Source organism: Pollicipes pollicipes, unplaced genomic scaffold, assembly GCF_011947565.3.
Source record: "Pollicipes pollicipes isolate AB1234 unplaced genomic scaffold, Ppol_2.1 Scaffold_4002;HRSCAF=4701_pilon_pilon_pilon, whole genome shotgun sequence".
Lineage (NCBI taxonomy): Eukaryota > Metazoa > Arthropoda > Thecostraca > Pollicipedomorpha > Pollicipedidae > Pollicipes > Pollicipes pollicipes.
The window spans coordinates 19,421,890-19,449,108 of record NW_023596420.1 but is presented as its reverse complement, the minus strand read 5'-3'; the positions used below and the strand labels follow the sequence as shown (position 1 = coordinate 19,449,108).

Sequence of the window (27,219 nt, the reverse complement as noted above, 5' to 3'; positions counted from 1 at the left end):
CATCATAAGTGCGAAAACCATGAGCCTGACTGCGTGATCCTGACTACTGACATCATCACTTACACGTCTGACATAGCACGGGCGATGCACTTGCAGTTTAGTTCGAATTTTCAAAATTCACACAGAGCTCATTTATGATAAGCTGTCAACAACGTCAGCATAAACACAAAAAAGAATGGCTATTTATCTCGAAATTTCCGTGCAATAGCCGGGTTGGCTAAAACTAACAGGCGAACAACACCGTTCGGAAGATTACGCAACGCACGGGGCCGCGCGCAGAATGCTTCAGTGACGTCACGCTACCAATGGACGGATGGGGCGCTAAAATCGCCCGATGATCATGAGCACTTTATACGGCCTTGGCTCCCGGCGATTTCCTCGGAATTTGCTTGTTTACTTATTGTGTTGGGGGTTGTTATTCGACGCTCCGAATATGATATGCGTGATTCTGGCTGCTGGCCAGGCTGATAAGCTGGAAAATGACATTCGAGTAAGAATGGCCGTTGGATGACTTGGGTCCTTGAATGTTGGTGTATTATTTAGGGCACACAAACCGGCATAGTATAAGAGGTACACTAGTGAGGGCACTACTACAGTCCGTCAGTAAATGTGGTAACGTCTCGGCAGCTTAGAGTTATATTCAATGAATTTAGGTGTTGGAGCTACTACTTCAGTGGACATTGTGGGCACAATATGTTTGCATCTAATAAGCATGAATCACATTACCCATGCTCATGTCTGATGTGCACTGCACCAATTAAGTATGAATTGTACTGAAAGCAGGCTTTGGGCTGGTGTTGATGAGGTAGGGGTGATAAATTAGGTTATTAAATCTGTCACCAGGATTGCCATCAATGCTTGTTAATGAGATTCAGCATCAGCAACTGTTCAAGAGCTGGGCTGGTGCTGTATTAGTGGTGACAGCCTCACTATATTCAGATTCAAAACCCTCAATGACTTGCGGGCCCAGGGGATGAATGGATCCTTATATCCCATACACCTCTTGTACTAATATACATGCGCCCTATTCACCCCACCCCACACCCATGTAGGCAGTGAACTCTCCATCAATCTGCTATCTCTCCATGGTGCTGGGTGGCACATGCATTTGTATCACACAACCTCATCCTGGGGTTCCCTGCCCTGGACCATCACATCACCACTGTCCACCCCACCCCCTGAATAGATGATATTGACTAGGTGGCCCTGTTGTGTAATCATTACTTATTTGGGGTTGTGTAACATTGCTTACCTGCCATTGTGTAACATTGCTTACTTGCTGTTGTGCAAAGATCAGTTAGGCCACAAACATTGTAATATATTGTATTTGCTATTCCAAATGAACCAGATCTTAAAGACCAAGACCCATGGGTGTAACTAGGCCCCAGAGATTGTAGAGTACAAATCTGGATTGGATGAATGAAACTTCTTGGTGTCCTGAGAAGACAGCCTGACTGGAAAATGCTATTTTGAATAGCAAATACAGGGACATACATTCTGTTGGCAAGATTATACAAGTTGGGGCCCATTTTGTAAGACTGGGGTGATATGTCTTCCCCTCAGCCTCCATTAGTTACATCCATGCTTAGACCAACAAAACATCCAATGATACAATATTAGGATACTGGATGCACTGCACTAGTGGCTGCCATTCCAAGTCATTCTTAATTGGCATACTGAATGAAGACACAGTCATATAATCTTGGATGAGAAGATGAGCCAACAGTGACCCTTATTACAAGTACATTTCAGCAGAATGTGGCTGCACTCATTCAGTGCCAAAATGTGATACTCTACACCAGTTATCTAAAGTAGAAGCCTTAAGTTATTGTCATGCAGCAGGTCATGCCAATATGGAGTAAATGTGTACATATGTGTAGCAGGTCAACAAAATGATTAAGCTCAACAGGAAAGGGTAACCACTAACCAGTAAATCACACAATGTTGGCTAAGAGCAATAGCTCAGTATCTACCAATTATGTATATGAGCTGCACATACATACATGGTTGCAGGGTTTGCATGTACCCTTTCAGTTCACACAAGCTTCATAAATATGGTTGCTGTCATTGTCATATTCTGTTGTCTATGCTGGCTATTCTTTAGGTGTCAAAAGAGACCACCCATGCTCCTCCATGCCCTGACCTGACTTTTATAAGCCGCATGAAGCATCACCGCAGGATCTGCTTCCAGCCAACAATGCAGTCAGTGCCAGGCAGCTGGGCAACCACTTGTCACTGTTTGCATATATCTATAGGCCTCTGGAATGCACATGCTGGCTGCATGTGACTTCCAAAGAATCAATCCAACCAAGTTCCTGACACGCTGATGCACATAATGAGATCCAGAAAGATGAGGAAGTAGCCTAATGCCTCTCCCACCAGGTGTTGAAGGCTGACACAGTGCCAGCCATGCACAATTTAATACCTCATGTATTATTCCAGTGCGTTTTTTCCCTGTGACAACAAGCCACAGGTCCTTTTTATGAAGATGCTTTCAGCATTTTATATGCCAGGAAGAAATCAGATAATCATTGTGGCCATGGTGTTGTCTTATGACATTGCTAACTACTGATACAATTTCTGCAGGAAGATTTGTCTGATCAGTTCAGACACCTCGAGGGAGTTCCAAAAGCACTCTTGCCTGGTGTAGGAGGCAAGAGGATTCTCGACTACTGGTGGAATGCAATTAAGACGTGAGTAGCTGGTTTGGAAATACACTTGTATGTACAGCAACTCTGATAGCTATCAGTCAGTAATATTTGCCAAAGAATGGTAATGACAGCATAGAAGACACACACACGCACGCGCGCACGCGCGCACGCACGCACGCACGCACGCACGCACGCACGCACGCACCGCACCGCACCGCACCGCACGCACACACCACACACACACACCACACACACACGCACACGCACACGCACACGCACACGCACACGCACACGCACACGCACACGCACACACTCACACACACACACACACACACACGCACACGCACACGCACACGCACACGCACACGCACACGCACACGCACACGCACACGCACACGCACACGCACAATCCAAAGAGATTTTAGTGTTCCTATGTGTGAACTGACATGCTGATTTTATCGAGGTCCCCAGGAGCTATACTGTTGTTATGTGTCGGCCTTTTCTACCAGGCACATCCTACCCTGTTTGCCAATGCTTGATTATTTTTGTTTTTGTTTCAGACGCCAGCTGTTCAGTGATGTGTTCCTTGTTACTAATGCTGACAAGTAAGTTTTGTTATGCCTTAAGCTGATACACCACTAATCTCTTCACTCTCCTGCTGTGCCTGTATTCAGGCCTGTGCTTAAGTATGTCGCAGCAGTGTTCACACCGACTCAGACTCACGCTGCATGTAGTCTGTTTACACCTGTCTCCAGTTCTAGCCGTGGCCAGGATGGCGAAATTGTAGGCTCACTGACGCCGAGTCAAGAAAATATCCCTTAATTCTGAAATTGGTCCCGTTGGAGTTTATTGTGGTAACAACTGGTCACTGGCATGCTTGGAACGAGTTTTCGCTGTTGCCTTTTTTGTTGCTTGCCCTCCTGACCAGCCCATTTCCGGGCGAAAAGAAGGCTGTGTCACTCATTGGCGTGAGTTCAATTACTCGCCGCGCGGCGATAGCAAATAAAGTTCACTCGAATTCGTGGTGGTGAAGGGTTGAATTTGGAAGCGGCTTTGTTGGCCTGGGGCGCAGGCATGGACAGTCTGACGCTGGACGGGATAGTCTGACACTGTCCAGGACAGTCTGACGCGGGCCGGGACAGTCTAATGCAGGTCCGGACAGGGACAGTCTGACGCCGGCCGGGACAGTCTAATGCCGGTCGGGACAGTCTGACACCGGCCGGGACAGTCTAATGCCGGTCGGGACAGTCTGACGCCGGCCGGGACAGTCTTATGCCGGTCGGGACAGGGACAGTCTGACGCCGGCCGGGACAGTCTAATGCCGGTCGGGACAGTCTGACGCCGGCCGGAACAGTCTAATGCCGGTCGGGACAGGGACAGTCTGACGCCGGCCGGGACAGTCTAATGCCGGTCGGGACAGCCTGACGCCGGCCAGGACAGTCTGATACCGGCGTCCACCCCCCAGGTACAAGCATTTCGAGCGGTGGGCGATGGGCGCCGACTTCCCGCTGGACAACGTCGTCAACAACGGCTCGAGCCTGCCGTCGACGCAGCGTGGCGCGCTGGCCGACCTGCGGCTGGTGGTGGACACCAAGCGGCTGGCTGACCGGCAGGAGGACGTCATGGTGGTGGCTGGCGACATGATGTTCCAGGTGCGGCGGCGGCCGGCCGTGTCGGGCTACTCATGGGGCTTCCGTAGCCCCATGAGTTGGCTTCCAGTTGGCTTTGCTGGATGTAAGTATAGATTCGTACAACCAGATGTCGGGATTCCCGCTGGTCTCTGTTCTCACGTTTCGTCGACTGCTAATTGGTTGCCTTTTGAACCCGCAACCTGAGGTATGACCTGCTGGGGCAATTTGCTAAGCCCCAGACGCCGAAATGCTGGGTTGACTTCCGTCTGGCTTGATGTTCATTGGCCGATCGTTAGCGCGGGGAGAAGCAACGGATAATGAACTCCGAGCTGCAGGTGCGATAGCACGAAGAAATATCGGCGTCATATCGGAAACACCGCACAAGTCCGGAATCCCACGTATCAGGTCCCAGGTCCCAGATCCTATGTTTCAGGCCCCAGGTCTGTCCCAATCAGCTGGAGGCGCCGGCGGAACTTGCGAGCAGAATAGAGGCGTCAGGTTATTCTGAAGAGCGCACGTGGGCACGGTGTTTGTTTGCGCTGGCCATAGCTCAGTCGCCAAATGTTCGTCGCGGATATTTATTCTGTCCTGTGCGGACGCGGATATTTATTCTGTCCTATGCGGACGCGGATATTTATTCTGTCCTGTGCGGACGCGGATATTTATTCTGTCCTGTGCGGACGCAGACTGATTTTGAATGCTGGAAGACTGATAGGATATTCATCCTGACCCAGGTATGGATAGGACAACACGTTTGACCTGACCCAAATGTGCTTTACGAGCGCAACACGTTTAACCTGACCTGGCTGTGTGCCGGCAGGACGACACGTTTGACCTGACCCAGGTGCTCAACTACTACCGTCTAAAGCGGTCCACCGGCGACTTGGCGCTCTGCTACCAGCTGGATGGCCAGGAGGAGGCCGGTCTGCAGGGCGCCACCGGCGAACGCTGCACGCGCGGCCTCGTCCACGTCTGCCCCGATACCAACCGGTGAGTAGCTGCCCGACGCACACGCACACACGCGCACACGCGCACACGCGCACTGTGTGTGTGTGTGTGTGTGCGTGCGTGCGTGCGTGCGTGCGTGCGTGCGTGATCAGCGGGGTGGAATGTGATACCAGCTATCTGCTCCTGTCGCTGTGTGCGCCCCAACTGACATCCGCCAGATGTTGCCTGGGGCGCCTGCCTGACCAGATGTCGATGTCGCCCTGCATTCTAGCCACACACAGTTGTCGCGCGTCTGACCAAAACAGCGGAATGAAACAGGGAGCGCTTTATATGCGGGGAGCGCAATCGGCCGGGGCGGGCGATGAGCGGCCGACGCCCTCCGCTGCTAGGATCCTACGGTTTGCGGGCGGTGAGCGACTGGCGCCTTCCGCTGCCAGGATCCTGCAGTTTCTGGAGAAGCCTCTGTGGACGGAGACGCCGTCGCGGCTAGCCAGTGTGGTCTTCTACTGCCTGAGGCCGAGTACCCTGAAGACGCTGGACGAATACCTCGGCCTGGGAGTCGGGGAGGCGACGCCCACCTTCGGCAGGTCAGTTCGCCGGTCAGCGCGCGCCGGCGGCTCGCTCAGACGGCCGGCACCAGCGCGATCCTGTGGCGCTCCGGCTCACCCCGGCTGCCCACAGCCCTCTCCTGAAACCTTAGGCCCAGCGCCTGGCTAGGCTGTCGGGTATGTGGCTTTGCCTGCTATCTGATGTGTGCTCGGAGCAAACATCGGGCCTGGCCGCGGACGGTGAACGCGATACAGTTGTGCCCGCCGTCTGACGTGTTTCTTGCTGCAGATACCTGGCCTGGCTGATAAACGAGCGCGAGTGGACGGTGTACGCCATGAAGCTGGCCACCGGCTTCCAGCTGATCGGCGACGTCGGCCTGCACGACTATACCACCTGGCTAGCGATCTTCCAGCAGAGACATCTGTCGGACCAGCGCAAACCAATACGCCACCGCGTGCACGCTAGGTGGGTGTCTCATCGGCGGCGAAAATGAATGATGAGCAGCAGGTCTTGGCGAGCCGTTTGTAGAAATGGTGTGCATTAGCTTGAGTCGCTGATGGACTATTTCAATGCATTAATGCTCGAAAGGCAGTGACTGCTCCATTTAAAGGGATTGGATCCACTTACAAGTCATTAGATAAATGCATGGTAAGCCATGGTGGCGCTTACCCGTAGTTCTTTCGTCATTCTCGCTGCATCCTGCAACACTGCGACTCCCTCTTCATCCGGAGGAGCTACATGTGACAAGCATGAGTGTACTTGGGCGCACCCTGGTGGGAGGCCCTAGCACATGCTCCGTTTAGGGGTTCGTTAGCGGGCTAAGCCTCGGCGGAGAACTGACAGGTGCTATTTTGGGCAGGTGCATGCTATTTTTCCCAACCGTTTTCCACTTTCCGCCATCCCATAGCCCTAAAATGGCCACCACAACCGAAAGGACTATAAGCCGAAGGAAACCAAAATCACGGCATCTTCTGCTTCATGCCTTATCTTGTGTTTATGAGGCGTTTGCTGTTCACGCCGTAGTAATTTTGCCAAGTTTTGTCATCCAGATCTGTTCAATGAATTTCCTAATGGCACGCTGCTCAAACGTGACACTATTTTGTCGTGCTGTTACGGTGTTGTGAACCAAAGGAGTATAAAGCTAAGAATGTGTTGCTTTTTAGCATGTCTTTGTTACGAAGCTGCCTGTTGGAATCAATATTTACCTTGCGGAGTGATAATACTGTTGCGAGTACCTTTTGGTAGGTCCCATCCCTTAAAAGAAGCTTAGTTGGAATGATGAGTCAACGATTTTTGCGTGCACTGATTTCTGTATGCTGCATCTGCCCACCTTAGGCGCTGGGTTGGCCGATATTTTACACAGCCAATGCTCATGTCGATTGCTATGAGTTCTATCGACCTTCAAGATTCAGTGTTTCATCGACTGTGCGGTCGCACACCCTTTCCACTGGCCCGTCTGCTCCCGTGAGCTGTGCGGTCGTCCTTTCCACTGGCTCGTCTGCTCCCGTGAGCTGTGTGGTCGTCCTTTCCCCTGGCCCGTCTGCTCCTGTGAGCTGTGCGGTCGTCCTTTCCACTGGCCCGTCTGCTCCCGTGAGTGTTGCGGTCGCATCGTTTTCTACCGGCCCGTCCACATCCGTGGGCTGTGCGGTTGTCCGTTCCATGACGTCTTGCAGTGACGTGCTCCTCTTCCACTCCCCAGACTTCTCGCATGTCCTGTGCGCCTCCATTCTCCAGAGCGTGTCGTTAGCACCGGGCTTTCCTTCTCCCTGTCATGCTGATAACTTTCGGTCGATTTGCAGGGTAGGCCTGATGGGGAACCCTTCGGACGGTTTCTACGGGAAGACGATATCGCTGTCGATTCAGAACTTCTGGGCAGAAGTCACCATAGCAGGTGCGGATGGTTCATTTCCTGGCTATTGCTGAGGTTTGCAAAATCAGCTCCCGTACTGCGGTGTTTTACCTCGCTTTCAGGTATTTTCACTCACATTGTACCATTTACATTCGAATGAAGTGCTGTCTGATCTGGGAAAGCACGGAAAACACAAACACTCCCCTCTTTGTACTATTTTGTGCTCTCATTGTACTATTTCACTCGCCACATGAAGCAAGGATGTGGCTTCCTAGCCGGTTGGAAGGAGGAAAGTTATGAAAGTATTTCGAAAGTCATCGCTGCTATCAACGTCCTGCCTTGTGGGGGCTTTGGTGGTTAAGGGTGCGTTTGACTTGCATAATCTGTCAGCGAAGCAATCGAACTCCTGGAAAATTTCGTGCGTCCAGCACGGGCAGCACGAAGGACTATCGCAGATAATTACCGATATAGAATCCCGGAAAATTATCCGAGTATGCTCAAGGCGGAGAATCTTTTTTTTGCTATGCATAGTTATGAACGGTGTGTGTGTGTGCATGGCGCATGGGAGACGAATCTGAAGGATGATTTCCGGACCTGCCGAACGTAAATGGAGAATCTCGGTTAATGATTATCGGAGAGACAATTAGTCGTCGAATGTTTTCCCTCGGCCCAACGTGCCCTTGGACAACAGGCGGTTTGTGTGATCTTACGACTCATTCGCTGATAAACGGTTCATTACAGCCACCTCCGTACTAATGTCTGGATGCAATATATATATATATATATATATATATATATATATATATATATATATATATATATATATATATATAGATGAATTATACCTGTGGATGGCAGAGCAAGCAAAATGGCTTTTGCATACAAATACATGCGATGCAAATTTTCTTGTTGCCGCCTCAATGCAGCTTCTGGATACCCAATACACGTGCCGACGTCCAGCCGAGATGCACATCGGGCTGATCTCGGCCCGCTGCCAGCCAGACGTCCGCCCGCACTCCAGCAGACGTCCCCCGCTCTTCAGCCGACGTACCCCCGCTCCAACCGGTCTGTACCCCTGCTCTCTAGCCGACGTTCGCCCGTTCTCCAGCCGAAGTTCGCCAGTTTTTCAGCCGACGTACTCTCGCTCCAGCCGACGTTCGCCCGCTCTCCAGCCGACGTTCGCCCGCTCTCCAGCCGAAGTTTGCCACCTCTTCAGCCGACATGCACCTCGCTCCAGCCGACGTTTGCCAGCTCTCCAGCCGACGTATCCCCACTCTCCAGCCGACGGTCGCCCGCTCTCCAGCCGATGTTCCCTGCCCTCCATTCCAGCGAACTAGTCTGTTTGCCCGCAACAAATCTAATCAGTGTATTCAAGGATTCAAGGTCACAAAGTTGTTCAAAGCATCCTTTCGAACCGGCCTTCGTGGCCGCCAGCGCCGTTTTGCTATACCGCCATGTTCGTCGTCCGGAGGGCACTGGATGGAGTAAGCTGCGCCGCATGTCAAGAAGCGCTGGTGAGCCATCAGGAGCACGACGACCTCACATCCGTGCGCCACCGTCTGCGACTGTAAAACCGCAGTGGGCTGATGAGTACCTCCGCAAGAGCAGTGGATAGGTGGTCCTGAAAGCTGAGGAGGACCTCCGCCGCTACATTGTGCAGCTGTACGTGGCTTACCATGCCTTGTCCTGGCGGGTGCTGGAGAAAGCGGTGGTGTGCCGCATTGGTACCGATGACGTATGAGATCCCGACTGCTTCTTGGAAACTCGGTACGGCTGGGAAAGCCACCACACCGAGGTCGTCAGGATGCTGGTGGCCACCTGCCGATGAAGTCAAGTTTCGCCGTCTTAATCGCCGGGCGAGGCTGTACGACGCACACCCACAGAGGAACGGGAGCCTGCACAAGTTAACTAGAGCAGTGCTATTCTGGGGAAATGAGGCCACGTCCTGTAGGCGCTGATATTGTTTACGTTTGTCCCCGGCGTATCCAGCAGATGGCCTTGCCTACGATTCTCACACCTCTCCAATCCTAGAGGACGTTTGTAGCGCCTCGCCACGGTCCGGTCGCCGGCTTGTGCGCGCGTGGGAGTCAGTCAGGCATCGTGAAGGGTTCGTGAAGGCTACCTGTAGAAGTGCGATAGATCCGCTGTATTTGCATTATCGGTCGCTTGATGAATAGCCTGAATCAGGGAGTGGTGTGGCATCTGAAATGGATAAAACACGGATCTCATGACATTGGCAATTGTTTAATACGTGCTGTTGGACTACGAGGCATCGCGATATTGTCAGATAGTTCGGAGGTGAATTTGTGTTATCAGATGTATGATTCCTGTTATTGCTGCGGTAATTATTGCTGCGTAAGTAACCAGCTGGTCTTGAGTGTTCACAAGCATTAATTCCCTTTGCGGAAGCTGGCCAACCAACCCCTCAGCCGGCCGGGTGCCTGCTCGTGCGCCCAATACATATGAGCGTGGCAAGTACTTGTGCTCTTCATCTCTCGGCCGTGGAACACCGGCGGCATCATCGCAGCACCAGGCGTGCCGACGTCCACCCCACAGCGGTATCAGATGTCGTGCCCCTGGACACCCACCACGGGATCCGGCACAGTGGCGGGTGAAGCAACGACATTCGTCCCACGAACGGCAGGTAGAACGGCAGCCGCGCCGATGCCTGGCGTGAGCGCGGCAGAACCATCCGGGCTAGCGGGGGGCCGCGGCTGTCGTCGCCAGCGGTGGGTCCACACTCCACAGGCCTTCCGAGCGGATGTCGCCTGTATACATCGGTTACGAGCGCAGCCGACTCCCGAGGAGTTCTAGAGCGATAGGTAGACGGTAACATACCTGGTTTACCATCGCTCGGCGTGAGCACGGCAGACCGTCCGCGTAGGCAGCAATTGTGGAGGCCGATGGCGGGGTTTTCTCCATGCGGGTAGCTCACTGAAGGATAAAATACAATAAATAGGTGTTTCAGGATCGTTGACATGTGGTGCTATCTCGCAAAGCCTTTTACAATCGGCTCCAGCATTAAGTTTTGCTTCCGCGATCTTACAAAGCAACCTCACCTCGCACGTTGCAATGGTTCCGTTGGAGCGAGTCCATGTTTCTGGACCGTTTCAATATGGCGGCCGATTTTACGCGCCACCAAGCGGACCACTCAATTCAGCTGTCCTGTATTGTCCTTTATATCCATGGTTCGGCGCCATCGTTTTTGTTGCCTTGCACGGTACATGACCAATGAGGTGGCAGGATTTGTGGGACGTTCTGCGAGGCTATGCATGCCCGGGTGACCTTGACATAGTCCGCACGAAACGTTCTGCGCAGGTGCGCGGACATCAAGCTCTGGAACAAGAGTCTGCGAATGGGCTGGGTTGTGAACTGCGCTGAATTATATGTAAAAAGGCTATCTCAATGCAAGACCCCCACATAAATGTGGAACGCTCCATTTAAGTAATGCCGCATAGGTGGCATGCCATATGTGGTCATGCAAGTTCCAACGGCGCTTTTGCCGCCTGCTTGTATCTTTTGTATATGCACCATGAGCAAAAAGTTGATTGAAGTCAACACGTCACCTTAGCTGACTTACGGGGATGACGCGCAGCTATCCTGGCTCATTCGCCCTAGCCAAGCCCTACTGTGGTCGCTGCTCACATTGCATCGGCACTTGCGACAATGATATATGGGACCGCGTCACGGCGCGTGTTGTTTATGCGTGTATGCACCTTATGTGTGTGTGTATGTATGTGTATGCACCTTTTACAGTACCATTTTATGTACAGTGTATTCCAGGCATTCCCAGCCGGGGAAGGAGAGAGATGGGCTTATCCCCCAGAGGTGAATACGGGGGTTTCAGGGTTAATTGCTATACAGCCGAACCATGTCTGATTCGACAAATAACCGTCCTGGTGGCATTGACAGGTAGTCGCTGACTGAAAGCTCATGCTGCCACATGAGCTTTCATTTGCATTTGAACATTTGCTACAGTAGTAACAAACAAGGACAGTGCTTCCACTGGCATGGTGGTTCATGTGCGAGCCAGATACCGCGAGCTCATTTCTGTGTGTGGATTTATGATGTTGGGATGCAATTTGTGCAGATGTTTTTCTTGAACAAACTGGTCGCGCACACTATTTTGTTCGCTGTCAAGAATACGCGCGTATTGTGCTAATTGTATACGATTGTGTTGCGTGGGGAGGGTAGAAATCATAATTCAATCCATCCTCGGGACGAAATGAAACTTAAAAGGTTGAGAAACTCTGGTGTGCTCAGCCGATAGAATGCGTCGCGGTGAACTGATATTCCCATTTTTGTTGCCAAGATATTTGGGAAAGAGGTTCCATATGACGTGACACGGTCGCTGCAGCGGAGCCATCCTAACTAACTAACGAAAGGAGCATTCTGAGGGCTCTCACCGCGGCCCTGAATGCTGACAACGGCGGGGACGTGCCAGCCCTGGCACTCGGCCACTCTTTCGCAGTTGTCAACGCGACGCGTCACTAACGCAGCTCAGTCGGTCAGACAAGGAGCGCGCCGAGTGCACTCCTCGTCATGCCGGCCAGACTCATTAGCACACGCCAGTGTCAACAGCTTCTCAGAACAGCTGTTCTGTGTTAAAAATATAGGGTCGCAGTTTTCCTGTGGCCGCCGGTGAGGTTTTGAGTATTTCACGACTGCTCTGTTGGTTTGCGGGATTGCATGGTGTAGCGCACTTGCCATGAATCAAGATGCGTGCGTACATGGGCATTTGTGCCGGCAAAATCTCACCGGCTGCGTTTGCTACCACCCCGCTGTATCGGTCTTGCCACTGTGCCGGCAGAGTCACACCGGCTGCGCCTGCTCCCGCACCCGCTGTACGACCCGACCGAGTTCGGCTCACTGCACGACCTGCACGGCACCAGCACCAAAGAGGGCTACCTGGGCGGCCTCCGCCTGCTGCAAGCCACCTGCAAACGCTTCTACCAGTTTGCCTCTGAGAACGGGTGAGCCGCGACGCAGCCGGTGCGCTGGGCTTGACCCCCGACCGAGTCAGCTCGTCGAGGCCCGTCGCAGCCGCGCGACCGGCCGCACCCTTGACAGTCATGTGTATGTACCGCCTTCAGCCTTTTAACGGCCGTGTTGCACGGGGCAGGACGGCGCTGGGCCGGCTTCATACTGTACTGTTTGTGGTGGCAGGTAGGACGGCTCTGGGCCGGCTGTGTACTGTACAGTGTGTGGTGACCGGTAGGACGGCGCTGGGCCGGCTGTGTACTGTACGGTGTGTGGTGGCCGGCATGACGGCGCTGGGCGGGCTGTGTACTGTATAGTGTGCGGTGGCCGGTAGGACGGCGCTGGGCCGACGCAACTTCAGCCTGCGGTACGACACCAACATCCCGCGCCAGGTGGGCCTGGCCGGCAGCAGCGCCATCGTGACGGCCGCGCTGCGCTGCCTGATGGACTTCTACGGCGTGACAGAGCGCGAGGTGCCGCGCCACCAGCTGCCGCAGTTGGTGCTCGATGTGGAACGCAGCGAGCTCGGCATCCAGGCCGGCCTGCAGGACCGCGTCGTCCAGGTCAGACGCGCCCGCGGCCCCGCCCGGGCCTGGTCCCGTACCGGGGCAGTGTGAATCAGGTCTGGCAGCGGGGACAGTGTGGTTCAGGTCCAGCAGCGGGTACAGCGTAGTCCAGAGCCGGCAACGTGTAGTCCAGCGTAGTCCAGAGTCACAACAGTTCAGAACAGTTCAGGTCCGGCAGTAGGGTAGTCTGGTCCTGGGCCGGCAGCGGGAAAAGACCAACGGGACACTTAGGTTCAGGGCCGGCAACAGGTAATGTGTGGTTCGGGTAACACGTTGGTGATTTGTGGTCCGGCTCAGACATCATGACACCGGGTAATGTGTGAGCCGATCAGACGCTGGAGAATGGTCAAGGCTAGACATTGGAATGTGGGAGCCAAGTCAGATAGAATCAGAGGGTGTGGTCTCGACATCAACAGAATTGGGGATTTGATTATGTGTGCCTCGTTACCTTGCTTGCGTGCGGGCGAAGGGTGCTATAAGTGTCGCGGAAAATTGGGAAACTGATCTCCGGGAAATGCAGTTGGATATTTTGATGTAAAAAACATGATCAAACCCCTTTGGACGTTGCGGTCTTAAGGAGTGGACGTGTTTCACCGTTTGTCAACGCGTTTGTACTCATATATAACTGCTGAATTCGACCAAGTCGTGCTGAATTTTTTTCGCTATTTGAGGTCTGGTTGGTCTTTAGGAGCTGTTTGCCTTGGCGTCAGGCATCCGCATTAAAGGGAATGTTCCACATTTAATAATATTACCTACCTAGTATCGAGCTTCCAATTTTTCATCAATTTCAATCAGGTAGAAGGTAATGAAACCAGTTGATGCATGTGTATCCACACACATATAATGCACATGTTGTGCATATATATATATATATATATATATATATATATATATATATATATATATATAGTTGCACATATCAGTATGGTCACTATCTGTTTTGTATTCAACACAAGAAATCTGATTTATATGCAGAATCGTACCCGGCAATTTCGGGTGTGCTGGAATCAGACCCAAAGCGATTCCAATTGTCAACAGTCGCTTGTAATTAATTGGAATCCGGCTTCATGCGTTTTGGTTCGGATTCGGAATCGATGCCACCCAAGCGGAATCAAGCACAAGCGGGGCACCACCCAGCTGTGTTGTGCGCGGAGAGCTGGTGTGCGATGAACGCCTCTGCTCAGAGCTTTTCAGCAGCGCGATTGTGTGGTGAATAACGTCATTTGGTTCCGACTCGTCAACTGGGCGCTGTTCAGCTGCGGCCGGTGTATCGCTCGGATCATGCTGTCCAGCAGGCGGAAGAGCGGCATCTTCCCCAGCTGGGCGTTCCGCTGAGAAGTCAGACTGAACTGGGCGTCAGCCACGCGTTATACGAGACAAATCCTCACCACAAGGCCTGCCTCGTGAGGCGAACCGAACAACGCCGCGGGTCTCACGGTCGCACCCTGTTCAGTAGCGTGAGCAGATCGGGTCGTTGGGGACCCCCTTACCTTGCCCACGCAGGTGCCCCCCCCCCCCCACACGCTCTCCCTCCTCGCATTCAGGGGCTTGCATGGACCACTCACGGCGGCCCGAAGACTGAGGGTTCTGGCCTTGAACGACTTAGCAATGGGGCGTTCTGATGGGCCTTATCGGCCATCGCGGCCATAAGTGTTATAAGCGATGCGTCAATTAGTTGAATATCATCTACGCATTCAGTACAGATGCATAATGGTGAGGAAAACGCCTCTGAAATGTCAGTCGGCACTTAAACAGATCAATAGAGTCCTGCTTTCAGTACCGCTCATCTGTTAATAGGGTTACCCTCAGTCGAATAGACGGTGAGATGCCGCAAAGTTTCAAGAGATCAAATTATAACTTTTGATCCTACGCATGAGGAGCACCCGATGTCAATGTTACCGCACGCGGGAAAAATGAAAAAAATGCATGTGCTGCGCTGAAAGATGGTTTGCATGAGCAAGCGACGCGACGTACCGTACATGTCTGCGCGGCACATGCCAGGCTTGGCAGATGTGGGCTCCTGTTTAGACACCGCTGACCATCTGGCCAGTGGCCGGCTGATCTGTTCACACGAGTAGACTGGTGACCTGCGGACCTGTTCACACAAGTAGGCTGGTGACCTGCGGACCTGTTCACACGAGAAGGCTGGTGACCTATGGATCTGTTCACACGAATAGGCTGGTGGCCTGCGGGTCTGTTCACACGAGTAGGCTGGTAGCCTGCGGATCTATACGAATAGGCTGGCGTGTTTCTCGCATCCTGCTGCTCTCTCCCGGCGGCTTGTTTGTCGACAGTTGGCCGTTTGATAGCCGTTTGAGAGGACACCAGTCCACTAAACCATGTTACTGCTTGTTGCGTCTTGGCCGTGGCGCTTTGGAATTCTTCGTCTTGCTGTGTATTTTTTTTACTCGCTTGTTGTCACTTCATAGAAAACTGATGGGATTGAAGGGAAGTCTGAAATAGCACGCAACTCATATATCGTACTTGTAGTGTGGCTGTGGATTGTATGCGCAGTCAATGATGATATGTATTCGAGCGGTCGACTCTGAGAGCTTTGGCGGCGCGCTGAGGAGGGTTTTGAGCTGGACACCGGGACATGCGCCGAGGCGTCCGTCGGCCAGGTGTGCGACGGTCTTGTGTACATGGACTTCGATGGCGCGCTGAGGAGGGGTTTGAGCTGGCCACCTGAGCATGCGCCGAGGCGTCTGTCGGCCAGGTGTACGGCGGTCTGGTGTACATGGACTTCGGCCGGGAGCTGATGGAGGGCCGCGGCTACGGCGACTACCGGTGGCTGAGGCCGCGCTGTCTGCCGCCGCTCTTCCTGGCCTACCTGGCAGACCCCAGCGACTCGGGCAAGATCCACAGCGACGTCAGCCTCCGCTGGAAGAGAGGTGAGCACGTCGGCCGGCGGCAATGTGGCGGTGCAACGTCCGCGCGCGCCGCCCGGCGCCGCCCGGCTGGCCGGCTGGCCGGTCCTCAGCCCATCGGCGCCAGTTGACAGCAGGTGCTTTGTAAACGGTCTTCGTTAAAAGCAGAGCATATTTCTTTTCCGCATGTTTTTCGTAGTTTGCGGCGAGTTTAGCGGCCTTCCCTTCCGGCCTGTTGAGGTATGCGGCTTAATTAGTTGCGTTTTTTAACTAGCCCTGATGAGCCCGATGACACTGCAGAGCCCCGGCTGGACGGGACACTGCAGAGCCCCGGCTGGACGGGACACTGCAGAGCCCCGGCTGGACGGGACACTGCAGAGCCCCGGCTGGACGGGACACTGCAGAGTCCCGGCTGGACGGGTATTTGTACAGCTCAGTTGTACTTACCTGATCCCTTCTATGGTGGTCACGTCTGGCGATGCCATGCCATGTCATGCCATGCGATGTGGTGCGATGCCATGCGATACGACGCGACGCCGTGCGGAGTTGAGACGTGGCGTGACAGCATGAACTTGCAAGACGATCCGGAGATCAGATGTGCTTGTGCCCCATTTGCTGGCCTGAGCACAAATAGCTGTAACAAGTGCTTGCGGGCTTGCTTCGCTAAGCGACGGAGTGTCCATAGATGATTTGTGTTCGCATTATTCCGGGATGTATTCAACACCATGGGATTCCCTGGCCGACCCAACCTCTGGCGGCCTGGGTGCCCAACGGGAACCGGGTGTGATGTGCTAACTACCATGAACGATCAAATCTTGCTCGCCAGATTTCTACTGCGGTTGAAGCGTTGCTATGCATTCCAAAGGTTCAAGAAATCCGCCTTTGCCACCCTGGTAGATGTCAGATCTTCCTAAATTCACCACTGTCACCTGTCAGTGCTGCTGCCATGATCTGTGCTGTCAAACTCTTTAGTGACTTGAAAACACACCCCATGAAGCTAACTGGGTGCTGTTTTGCCGTAGCAGTGAACTTCGCTTGAAACTTGCTGTGTTTCGTGTGTCTTCTTATCTTACGCGTTGCAAATTATTCTTCGCTTGATAAGTGTAGTTTCTCTGGCATTTCGCAAAGCAGGGAGATCGAGGAACGCATTTCGTCGTCACTATGGCTCACCTTTCTCGACACAATGAATGAATGAATGAATGACGGCTGCCGGACGCCGGCAGCGTATGTCTCGCACACGTTTCGTCGTTTTACTTAGAACACTGGCCGCCGGCGGCTGGGCGATCAACCGGTGGCATTTTGGCGACGCGAAAATGTGGAGATACGACCACTTAGGTAAATCTAATGCATGGACGGAAAAGCACACATAATGACAAACAAGTGGGTGATCAATATAGGCATCGAGTCGGTGCACGCGGTGATGTAAATTTAGCCACGGCTGTGGATCAGTTCCAACGACGGCGTATTGTATTCTGCACCGTTTTTTTTCAAAATGCCGACGTTCCCGACATTCACGGCTGCTCGTCGGCTTTGTCTTCGGCCACATTTGCGAACCGCTCATGCAAAACCAATGGGCCTAAAATGCCCCTTCCGCCACGTACCACTCCAGAATCCCGGACCGTAACGGCTCGCCAGCCATCCGTAGAAAACCGCCTCATGCGCCCGCGCGTAGCGTCCGAAATTCATCTCTCAGCGACCCACCGTTTGGTCCGTGCATAGTGCTTCGCAAAACGGGATAAGCAACCGTACACTAAGCAAATGACATGTAGATTTTGATCCATCACCGACACTTTTGACCGACGGTGTCCATTGTTAGTGGGCATGCCAGCGTTCCGTCTGTATTGCGACGTATTACCTGGAATGCAGCAGGATCAGAGGAGAAGGTGGTGCGAAGGGCAGTCGTCTCCCTTGCTTATGAGTAGGGCTGACGGATAAGGAGAGGCAGAGGACAGCCCCTCTCCATGTCGACGGATAATGGAGGACAGAGGACAGCCCCTCTCCATGTCGACGGATAATGGAAGACAGAGGACAGCCCCTCTCCATGTCGACGGATAATGGAAGACAGAGGACAGCCCTCTCCATGTCGACGGATAATGGAAGACAGAGGACAGCCCTCTCCATGTCGACGGATAATGGAAGACAGAGGACAGCCCCTCCCCATGTTGGCGGATAAGGAAGGGCAGAGGGCGGCCGCTCTCCCATGTCGGCGGATAGTGGAGGACAGAGGGCAGCCCCTTTCCCATACTGGCGGATAAGGAAGGGCAGAGGGTAGTCCCTTTCCCATGTCGGCGGATACGGGAGGACAGAGAGCAGCCTCTCTGTCATGTTGGCGTTGAGGGAGGACAGAGGGCAGCCCCCTCATACATCGGCGGATAAGGGACAGAGCAGCCGCCTATCTCATGTTAGGGCAAGATTTAACAGAAACTCTTCATGTCATTGCATGGAAGAACAGCCAGTTCGCGTGTTCTTGTCCATTCCAGCCCATCAGCCTGATTTTCCACTTCATCGGGCGTCACTGGGTGAGTTGCGTGCACGAAGAGCATCTCGGAGGGAGGGGTGAGAGGACAGGATCACCTCCTCCCCCAGAAAAAGGGCTGTAGGACAAGAGCTGGGTTGGATTGGGCGTGATCATAGCCCGTCGATTCGAGCGTCGCGGATTTTTTCCCAGTCAAATTACCGAACTATTTTTAATACAGCAGAGTGGAAATTCCCTTAAACGGACATTCGGTAGATGTGAGTTATGTTGCACTAGTGGCCAGATGCAGACATGGAATACAAACATTTTCTTTAACGATATTCTGAATGCATACTGGAATGCTTTTATTTGCATGCGATGTTGTCAGAGCAATGAACTGGTAATATTTTGGCGTGAATAAAACAAGCATGATACAAATGCAGCTGGGAACTCGACTCGACGAAATAAGGGTAAAGTTTGCGCCGTTTGTATCAGCGCGCCGCAGAGTCTGTAAACCGAACACATTGACGGTTTAGCTGCCGCCTGGTAAAAAAGCAGCGACCGTCCGCAAGCTGCCAGAAAACTCGCCGTCCGAGGGCCGAGTGAAGCAAATAGGTCCATGACTTAAAACCAACAACAAAAAAAAAACGCGCGGATTGTCCGCGGAAAATGGTCTCTGTAATCCTAATTCTTTATTTGGCTGTGTTTGTATATCGCTTGCATTTGGTAGCCGTCCGATCTGCCTCTTTACCCGCCTCATGCTGTAGAAGACGTCGGACCGACTCACTTCCCGGGAGGAAGCACGCCCTGTCGTCCTGCATGGAGTATGGCGATGTGGCGCCCAGTTTGGAGTCCAGTCGGCCATAATGCAATGCTACGTAGTGGTTTTATTTTGCTCCGGATCATATCCCATCGCATTGCATCGCATCGCGGCGAGAGGGGCCCGAATGTCGAGGTCTTGAAGTAAAGTAAATGCCCTCCTAGGCGGGTACCTCTGGTCCCATACTGAGGCCTTGCTGCCGTAACCTCGCCCGATCGCGAGTTGTGACGCAAGGGTCCATTACAGGCATTATTTAATAACTAGACGATGGTTTATGCCAAGCTGCTGTCCGGTGTCTTAAAGATTATTTGACTCGGGACCACTTTTAAGGTCTGTTGACCGACTTGGAGCACATAACGGCCGGGTAGAGACTGGTCGTTTTAAGGACAGGGGGCACGTAGGTTTAAGGACATGAGGACTCGTTGGTTTTAGGGTAGGGGCTTGTGGGTTGCCAAACGTCGTAGACCTCATCAACTTGCTCGATGCCCATTCACTATCAGGTCAATCTCTTTGGATTTTTTTCTGCAGGATTGGTTCATGTCCTGTTGAACAAACCTACGAAGCTTTGTAGACCAGGGATGCTAGTTAAACACCAGCCGCTATAGATGCATTCGGCTCAGTAATGATGTCAGGGGGATAACTATGTACGTTTGCCAACACTGCACACAAACAGGTGCAATTTTTGCTGCTGCCACAACAATGGTCAGCGAAATGTGGTTGTACCGTACTGGGGCGGCGCCGTGAGCGGCGGTTCTCCACGCGCTGTCACTGGTTAGTGGACACCAGCGCGCCAGCGACCGCTCGGGCGAGCACTAGCGGGACCCGGCCGCCGCGCGCTCCGCCAGCGACGGCGCCAGCACGCGCCCGTCGGCCTCGTTGTGTGGTCAGTGGGGTGTGGGACGGGACGGACGCAGTGACACCGACCGCGCCGCTCTCTCAGGGGACGAAGACGCCGTGTCAGCCATGGCTAAGTTTGCCGAGCTGACGGACGCTGCCCGGGACGCCATCTCTGGAGAGGATTGGGAGGCGCTAGCCAAGCTGATGAATGACAACTTCGAGCTTAGAAAACAGTGAGCTTTTTGTACTTCTTTTCATATCACTGATAATTGCCGTGGAACGTGCATTGTGAAAGATGTGTGTCATATGGAGTTTTGCAAGTATTATCGTACTATCATTGGGCGTCTGTGAACAAGTCGCAAGCATCTCTGAACAAGTCGCGATTGTAAGGTTCTTTTTGTATGTACGTTTAAGTTCGGTCGCAAGGGAGATTTTCAAACACAGGTTGATGTACGCAATCCACATATATGTAAGAAACGCTATGGAGGCATCGGCAGCTGGGTGTGCCTTGGTGTAGGGGACGATGGGCGGGGACAGCCAGGGGGGGTGTATGGGCCGACGGGCTCGGCCAGCCAGAGGAATGTAAGGGACAATGGGGGGGGGGGGGGGGGGGGGGGGGGGGGGGGTGAGGGGACCAGTCAGCTGGGTGTATGGCCGATTGGCAGGGCTAGCCAGCTGGGTGAAAGGCCAAACGCCGCCAGCTGCCGGTGTCCGGCCGTCGGTGTACACATACGTGACCTGGTGTCCGTGTCGGGCAGGCTGTACGGGCCCGAGTCGCTGGGAGAGCAGAACCTGCGCATGGTCGAGCTGGGCCGACAGCACGGAGCGGCCGTGAAGTTCCCGGGTAGCGGCGGCGCTGTGGTCGGCCTCTGCCGCAGCGACGAGCACCTGGTTAGTGACAGCCGGCGGGCAACAACTGCAATGTCGTGTGCTGGCAGCCGCTGTGTGTGGAGACAGGAATGTATAATTTGGCTGGCGTTGCGTCGGATGTGAATGCGCATAGTGTATCCGTGTGGTAGCTGTGGGCGCAGGCTCGTTCTCTGCCACGCTTGACTTGTGCACTTCAGAGCGGCCGACCAACAGTGTGTTGAGACTGAGTCGGCGTTGGCGGCGGCGGCCGGTGAGCCCGGCGGCGGGTGCCGTCTCTAACGTGTGACCTGGCTCGGCAGGCCGCACTGCGCGAGGCCTACCAGGAGGCCGGCTTCGTGTTCTGTCAGGCGGTGCCGGCCGTGGACGGCCTGAGGCCCGAGTCAGCGGCGGGCGCGCTCTGACCGGCCCGAATCGCGTCTTGTCGCCCCCGGCCGTGGATGGCCTGAGGCCCGAGCCAGCGGAGGGCGCGCTCTGACCGGCCCGAAGCGCGTCTTGTCGCCGCCGGCCGTGGACGGCCTGAGGCCCGAGCCAGCGGCGGGCGCGCTCTGACCGGCCCGAAGCGCGGCACGCCACCGCCGCCGGCAGCGGCGAGACGCGCCCGGGCCGGCGGGCGATCCGTCGCAGCTGTCGAAGATTTTGTACAACGGGGAAGAAGACAAGTGATAATTAACGTGTTGATTGCGTGGAGACGAATCACAGATCATGCATACGGAACAGGGCCTTTTAATACAAGTGCGCGAAAAATGTCGCGCACCATTTTGCCGTTTGCCGTGTCATTTCCCCATCCCGCGCAGACCATAAGCCTCCTCACTCAAGGCCTTTTCTAAATGCAAGATTTTCCGCGCATGACGTTTAAGCTTAAGCAATGAATGGATATTCCTTTTCTTAATAATTGTTGGAGTGGTGCTTGCCTGTAACCTCGAGAAATCCGTATCATGTACCACGATTGCATTGTTTTTTAGCAATTGTATTGGAGGCAATCTTGCCTGTCAGTGCTACAGATGCTATGTTTAAGTTTTTGTTTTCACCCGAACGGAAAAGTAGCAGCCTGAGCCCCAAAAGTTCAGAGTTTGTAGGTAGGATGGGGAAATCCTGATTTCAGATCTGTCATATCATAAGAACTCCTCCCCTTTCACAATTCCTTTAAAAGGCCCTGTTACGGGATGAGTTTTGTATTTACGATGTGTCCAGCGATGTGATTGGCTTTGAAAAGAATTTGTTTTGATTCCGCGTCCTCATATAATGATAAGGGTTCTCCGCTGAGTTGAATATTACGTTCTTCTGTACTCTGTTCACTGTTATGAGCACCGACTGTATTCGCTTTTGAATGTACTGTATATTTCGTACTTTTTTCTTGCATCGTAACGATGCGTCTTTGCTTCCTTTATGTACTGGACGTATTATTCGCCCGAGAATGTACCGTATGTTTTGTACTCCTTTTTTTCTTGCATCGCGCCATGCGTCTTCGCTGCTTTTTCACAGCTTTACGTGACTGACGCTGTGCTTCTGCCTCCACTGAGCAGCCTTTTGGGGGTACCGTGGGATGACGGCGCTGTCCAGCTGTCGCTGCACTCTCGTCGATGACGTCGGCCAGTATTACGCTGTGATCTGCGGGGCGTGTGAGCGCCGGGGGACCCTCCTCTCGTCTCATGTGCTGGGTGTGGACGCGCGGCGCCGGTCCGGCTCCGGTGTGCGGTGGGAGGCCGCCGCGCCGCTCTGTTGACCATCTCGCGGCGTGCCGCACGACAGGCCTGTTTTTGTGGCCGGTCGGGGGCCGAGCGGCACCCGCTTGACAGCGTCGCGCCGGCAGCCGGTCCGGACGTCTTGATGATGGTGGGGACGTCTCAGCTGCCGGACAGGACCCTCGGGACGGACGGCCGAGAGCCGCGGACGGCGGCGAGGCGCCGGCACGGAGGTGGGGACGCACGCCACCGGCCCGGCGCCACGCGGTGCCGTGCCCGCCGGATGCTACTGCCACGTGAAGCTCAGGGCATCGCCACCGCTGTGGCTCGTCTGTGATTATGACATGATCGATTTATGTACTCATGCGAGCTATTATAAACCACATGAAGGGCAATATATAATCAGAAGTCACCTGTCTAGAGGATTTTTGTGTTGTCTGAAAGTGCATGGAACCCCTGGAACAAAAACGTCATTTTCAGGGCCTATAACCAGCGAGCTAAAGCTGGGAACATAGCTGGGCGGCGTAGCTTAGATTTTGTCATGAGCTGAATGGCCTAGGCGCCAGTCATTTAAAAGGTAAGGCATTTACAAAAAAAGGTTCGACGGTTCGTTGCCTTACGTGACGCACATAGACGGTCGGCCCACGCTCCGCATCAGTACCGTGCGGCATTGGCTCAGCCCCCATGTGCTTTCGGGGCTGTCGTGTGTCAACATGTCGGATATGCTCACGGGCTACGACAAGGAGGCCGCACTTGCTGTTCATGCTTGGGCTGGGTGTGAAGCCGCAGGGCTGGGTGAGAATGCAGGAATGGGTGTTGACGGCCCACGAATGATGGCGTCAGAGACGTGTTTGCACGACGCATGTACGCACACGCGCGCACGCACACACGCACCAGTTCATACGCGTGTCTATTGGCACCGGAACACCCCTGCACGCTCCCTAACAAGCCGCTCAATTCACAAGAGTTCAGATTCATGTCTGTAAACTGCCGCGGTTTGATAGGTCAAATCGAAGGCAGGACATCATTAACCGCGTCAAGAATGCCAGGTTTGGGATAGCTCTCTAAGATTCACACATAACTACGCAGCTTTTCATAGTTCAGTGCGCTTTGATGTGGAAAATGTTACTTTTATTTAACATCAAACCGCAGATGACCATGCATCTTGTTGAAACGCGTCACGAACTGGTGTGAAAGACAGTCCCACTGAAGGCTTCGTCGTTATCAAATGCAAGATGAACTGATTTGCACACCCTCATTAGCATGCATGGTCCTAACGGTGATACCCTGTGTTCTTTGACCCTTGCCACGCGAGGGCCTCAGAGCCCGCAAAGGTTTTTCTGGAAAAGCTCCTGAACAGTGTTGAGGACGGTGCTGAAATCTGGGGCAGCTAAGTTAACGCCACACACATTTTGATAACGTTATAAGTTTTGACCTTGATGGCAAATTATTTATGATCTCTTATGACTTGACCCCCATGAAAGTCCAGGAGCTCAAACTGAAACATTTGTGGCTAGATTTGACTTAATAAATGTCATTTAGTTGAATCTCAAAAGGCATACCTTACAGCTTTGAAAGCCTTCACCTCTTCACCTCACATGGTATTGCAGGTCACATCTGTAGACGTCGATGGTGCCATCTGATAAATGTTTCCAAGAGCTATTCAACGCCGCGTTCCGCATTGCGGTATGCTCCTTTCTTGAGATAACGCAAGAAAACTCAAGAAGTGTAAGACGCTGACTTGACGTCTGCGACCCTAGTTGACTCGCCAAAGGTCACATTGACCAATATTCAGTTGCAGTTTCCTGACGCAGTTTAAAGAGAGGTTTCTAACGTCGTTTTCTCTGGGCATTGCTCACTTAGGTTTCGAGATCTTAAGGACCCCTGAACTGGGGTGCTCGTATATGGTAGCCTCCGGGGGTCACGTGCCCCCTCCTTGCCAGATTATGGCATGCATCAGTGTCTGCGATGCTGTGATGGGTTGCTGTAATATGATGAAATGTTAACAGTTATGAAATCCGAGGTAAACACGTACAAATAAGGACATCGAGAACACGAAATGTTTTACGATACAATAAGAATAAGGACTGCTTTCTCAGCAGCCTTGGGTTGCGCGTGATTGTAACTACTATGTGATTGTACGTGACTGTGCGATTGAGGCGTCAACGGGGACCTCGGTGCGGTGGTATGCATTTCACCTGGTTGTACCCCAAAAATGCGTCGACGAATGAAATCGACACATATGCAGCGTATCCCGCCGGGTGAAAGAAGCATTAATGTGCTGTAGTTTAATTATCGCAAAGAAGTCTGACCATGAGCAGAACTTCGAAACATCGAGCAAGCGGCATTCAACGAAGACATGAACATGAAGACATCAAGATGGCTGGGTCTCATTTTTGGACTTATCACGTACTTGATGCGCTTCCTGACATGCCAATACAGGAGAAAATATTGTACAAATGTCGTGGACACAGAAAGGGGGCTGGAAGAAGCGATTTCCATTCGTGATCTGAAGCCTAGACCTCTAAAAAAATCAGAGTTGTTTGTCCATCCGAGTGTACATGTATCCAAGCTTCCCAGCGCGCTGCGCGATGCGCATGGACGGATCTCGGCACCAATGGCACCATCTGGTGCGCCGGATCGGCGGAAGGGCTCCGGTTCCGGTTTCGAATCGATCGGTAGAACGTGGCTCGTGACGTCGATGGTGGTGGCGCATGCACGTGCTGCGAGGATGGCACAGCACGCGGACATTATATATATATGTATATATATATATATATATATATATATATATACCTGAATATATGCATAGGTATGCATGCTTATGTTAGAGCCCCGAACAGTCAACCAGTCAGTCAGACCAAAAGCCTTATGACACACAGGAGTGCTACCGTTTCTGTTATTGGTATCAGCGTTTCGATATATACTCGGCATCATTATCAGGACACTACACGTAGTTACATAGCAGACAATGACCAGCAAAAGGCATCTACACTAAAAGAGTCGGAAGAAGTCACCAGCACGGTGCCTCCATCACCCTGGTACCCCTTCCACGTGCCAAGGCTCTGGCTATACTCCTTGGCCGGCCACAAGTACTGCTGAGGTGAGGTGCTGAGCAATACCGATCCATGTCTGTTTCGATACCATTTCATAAAGTCAAAACACGAAAATATTGCGATCTGCCCGAAAGTCACTAGGGTCCTGACTACTGAGTGTGTCATATGAGTGATATGCCGTGTGAAATAGGAATTAGTCTTAGCTTATACGGCTTATACTCGCATGACAACATACAGGCGTAACATGGTGCCAGAATTGCGCATTCCGTAACTCACATTAACTCCATTGATTTGAGTTTATGCTGTTATGAACAACTCTTTATTGACAACTGCTGTCCCTAAGGGAACCAGCATCGCTCGCCATGAATTGGAAACAGTAGTGTTGACATTGGCGGCATTTTACTGTTACCACAGGTTTTAACAATAAAGAAGAGGAACAGGTGGCAACCTGGCTCAATTGCCTGGGACCCGGTTAGATTGTGTTGGATTGGACTGGGAACAGATGGCAACCTTACTCAATTCCATTGGACCAACATCCTGGACGGGCTGCGTCCTAATGAAGATGAGCAACAAAGTCTGCTGTCAATCCTGCAAAAGTTCGACGAACTTTGCATCGGAAAAAGCAGAGAAACTTTTAAGCGATAAACGTTTAACATGCGGAACCCAGAAACTTATGAAACAAAAGATTGTGTACTGACAAAAATTGACTCCCAATGGGCATTCTGGCTCGGCAACTGGAAGTCCCAGTGCGATAAAAAATGTCCGACCTTTTTTGGGGTCGGAGACCCGGGTAATACAACTCGCTTGAACCAACTCCCCGCAAGAAATACTCGAACTCCGGTGAGGAAAGTCAAAGGACTTACTGCACTCGCTTCCCATGGCCTTTTTTTTCTCGCAGCGAGTTCCGTAACACCCCGAGCAAGTTGACTCTTCTACTTGCGCCTTCTACGAGTGGAATTTTCCACCATTGGAAGTTACGCGACTCGGTAATGGCGGATCGGTCGACTCTGTGCGTATATTGATGGGAAGCTGTGACTTGAGACGGATTAGCTGACCCGCTGGGGTGAGTTGGGTAATACGCATGCTTTCCTTCGGTCGTGCGACACACATAACTAACTCATAATATGAGCGCCATATGATCATTGTAGTCAGCGCGCCCCCAGGCCCAAATCATGATTAAATAACGACTAATATCGTATCGTAATAAGTAACGACAACGAAATTCATGTCAGTAGCGGAAGCCCTGATGTCCGCAACCACTCACGTATCGTAACGCCTGATCATCAATGCTTCCAATTCTTCATAGCACCTGATGTATCAAAACACGTAATGTTTTGTAATGTCTTAGGTATCATAACACCGAATGATTCATAACACCGAAGGTATCAAAACAACTAATACTTCAGAACACCTATTGTATCGTGACGGTTAATGTATCGGTAGCACTCAATGTTTCAT

At 52.7% G+C, this 27,219-nt stretch overlaps 1 protein-coding gene across 1 annotated transcript; it reads left to right on the top strand.

The window, feature by feature from the left end:
- The first annotated feature begins 392 nt into the window (after positions 1-392).
- Positions 393-23,108, top strand: LOC119093548 (glucuronokinase 1). Its single transcript, XM_037216513.1, has 14 exons — positions 393-490; positions 2,587-2,693; positions 3,212-3,256; positions 4,117-4,303; positions 5,103-5,272; positions 5,668-5,817; positions 6,068-6,244; positions 7,579-7,670; positions 12,439-12,601; positions 12,943-13,171; positions 15,891-16,065; positions 20,257-20,386; positions 20,912-21,044; positions 21,323-23,108. Exons 1-14 carry the CDS (start codon positions 434-436, stop codon positions 21,422-21,424), a joined length of 1,917 nt encoding a protein of 638 aa, XP_037072408.1. The 5' UTR covers positions 393-433; the 3' UTR covers positions 21,425-23,108.
- Positions 23,109-27,219: the final 4,111 nt, after the last annotated feature.

Coding starts and splice junctions, on each gene's coding strand:
- LOC119093548 (XM_037216513.1), top strand. CDS start 434: ATGATATGCGTGATTCTGGCTGCTGGCCAGGCTGATAAGCTGGAAAAT. Junction 5,818..6,067: donor GCGACGCCCACCTTCGGCAG/GTCAGTTCGCCG, acceptor TTCTTGCTGCAG/ATACCTGGCCTGGCTGATAA. Junction 12,602..12,942: donor CAGTTTGCCTCTGAGAACGG/GTGAGCCGCGAC, acceptor GGTGGCCGGTAG/GACGGCGCTGGGCCGACGCA.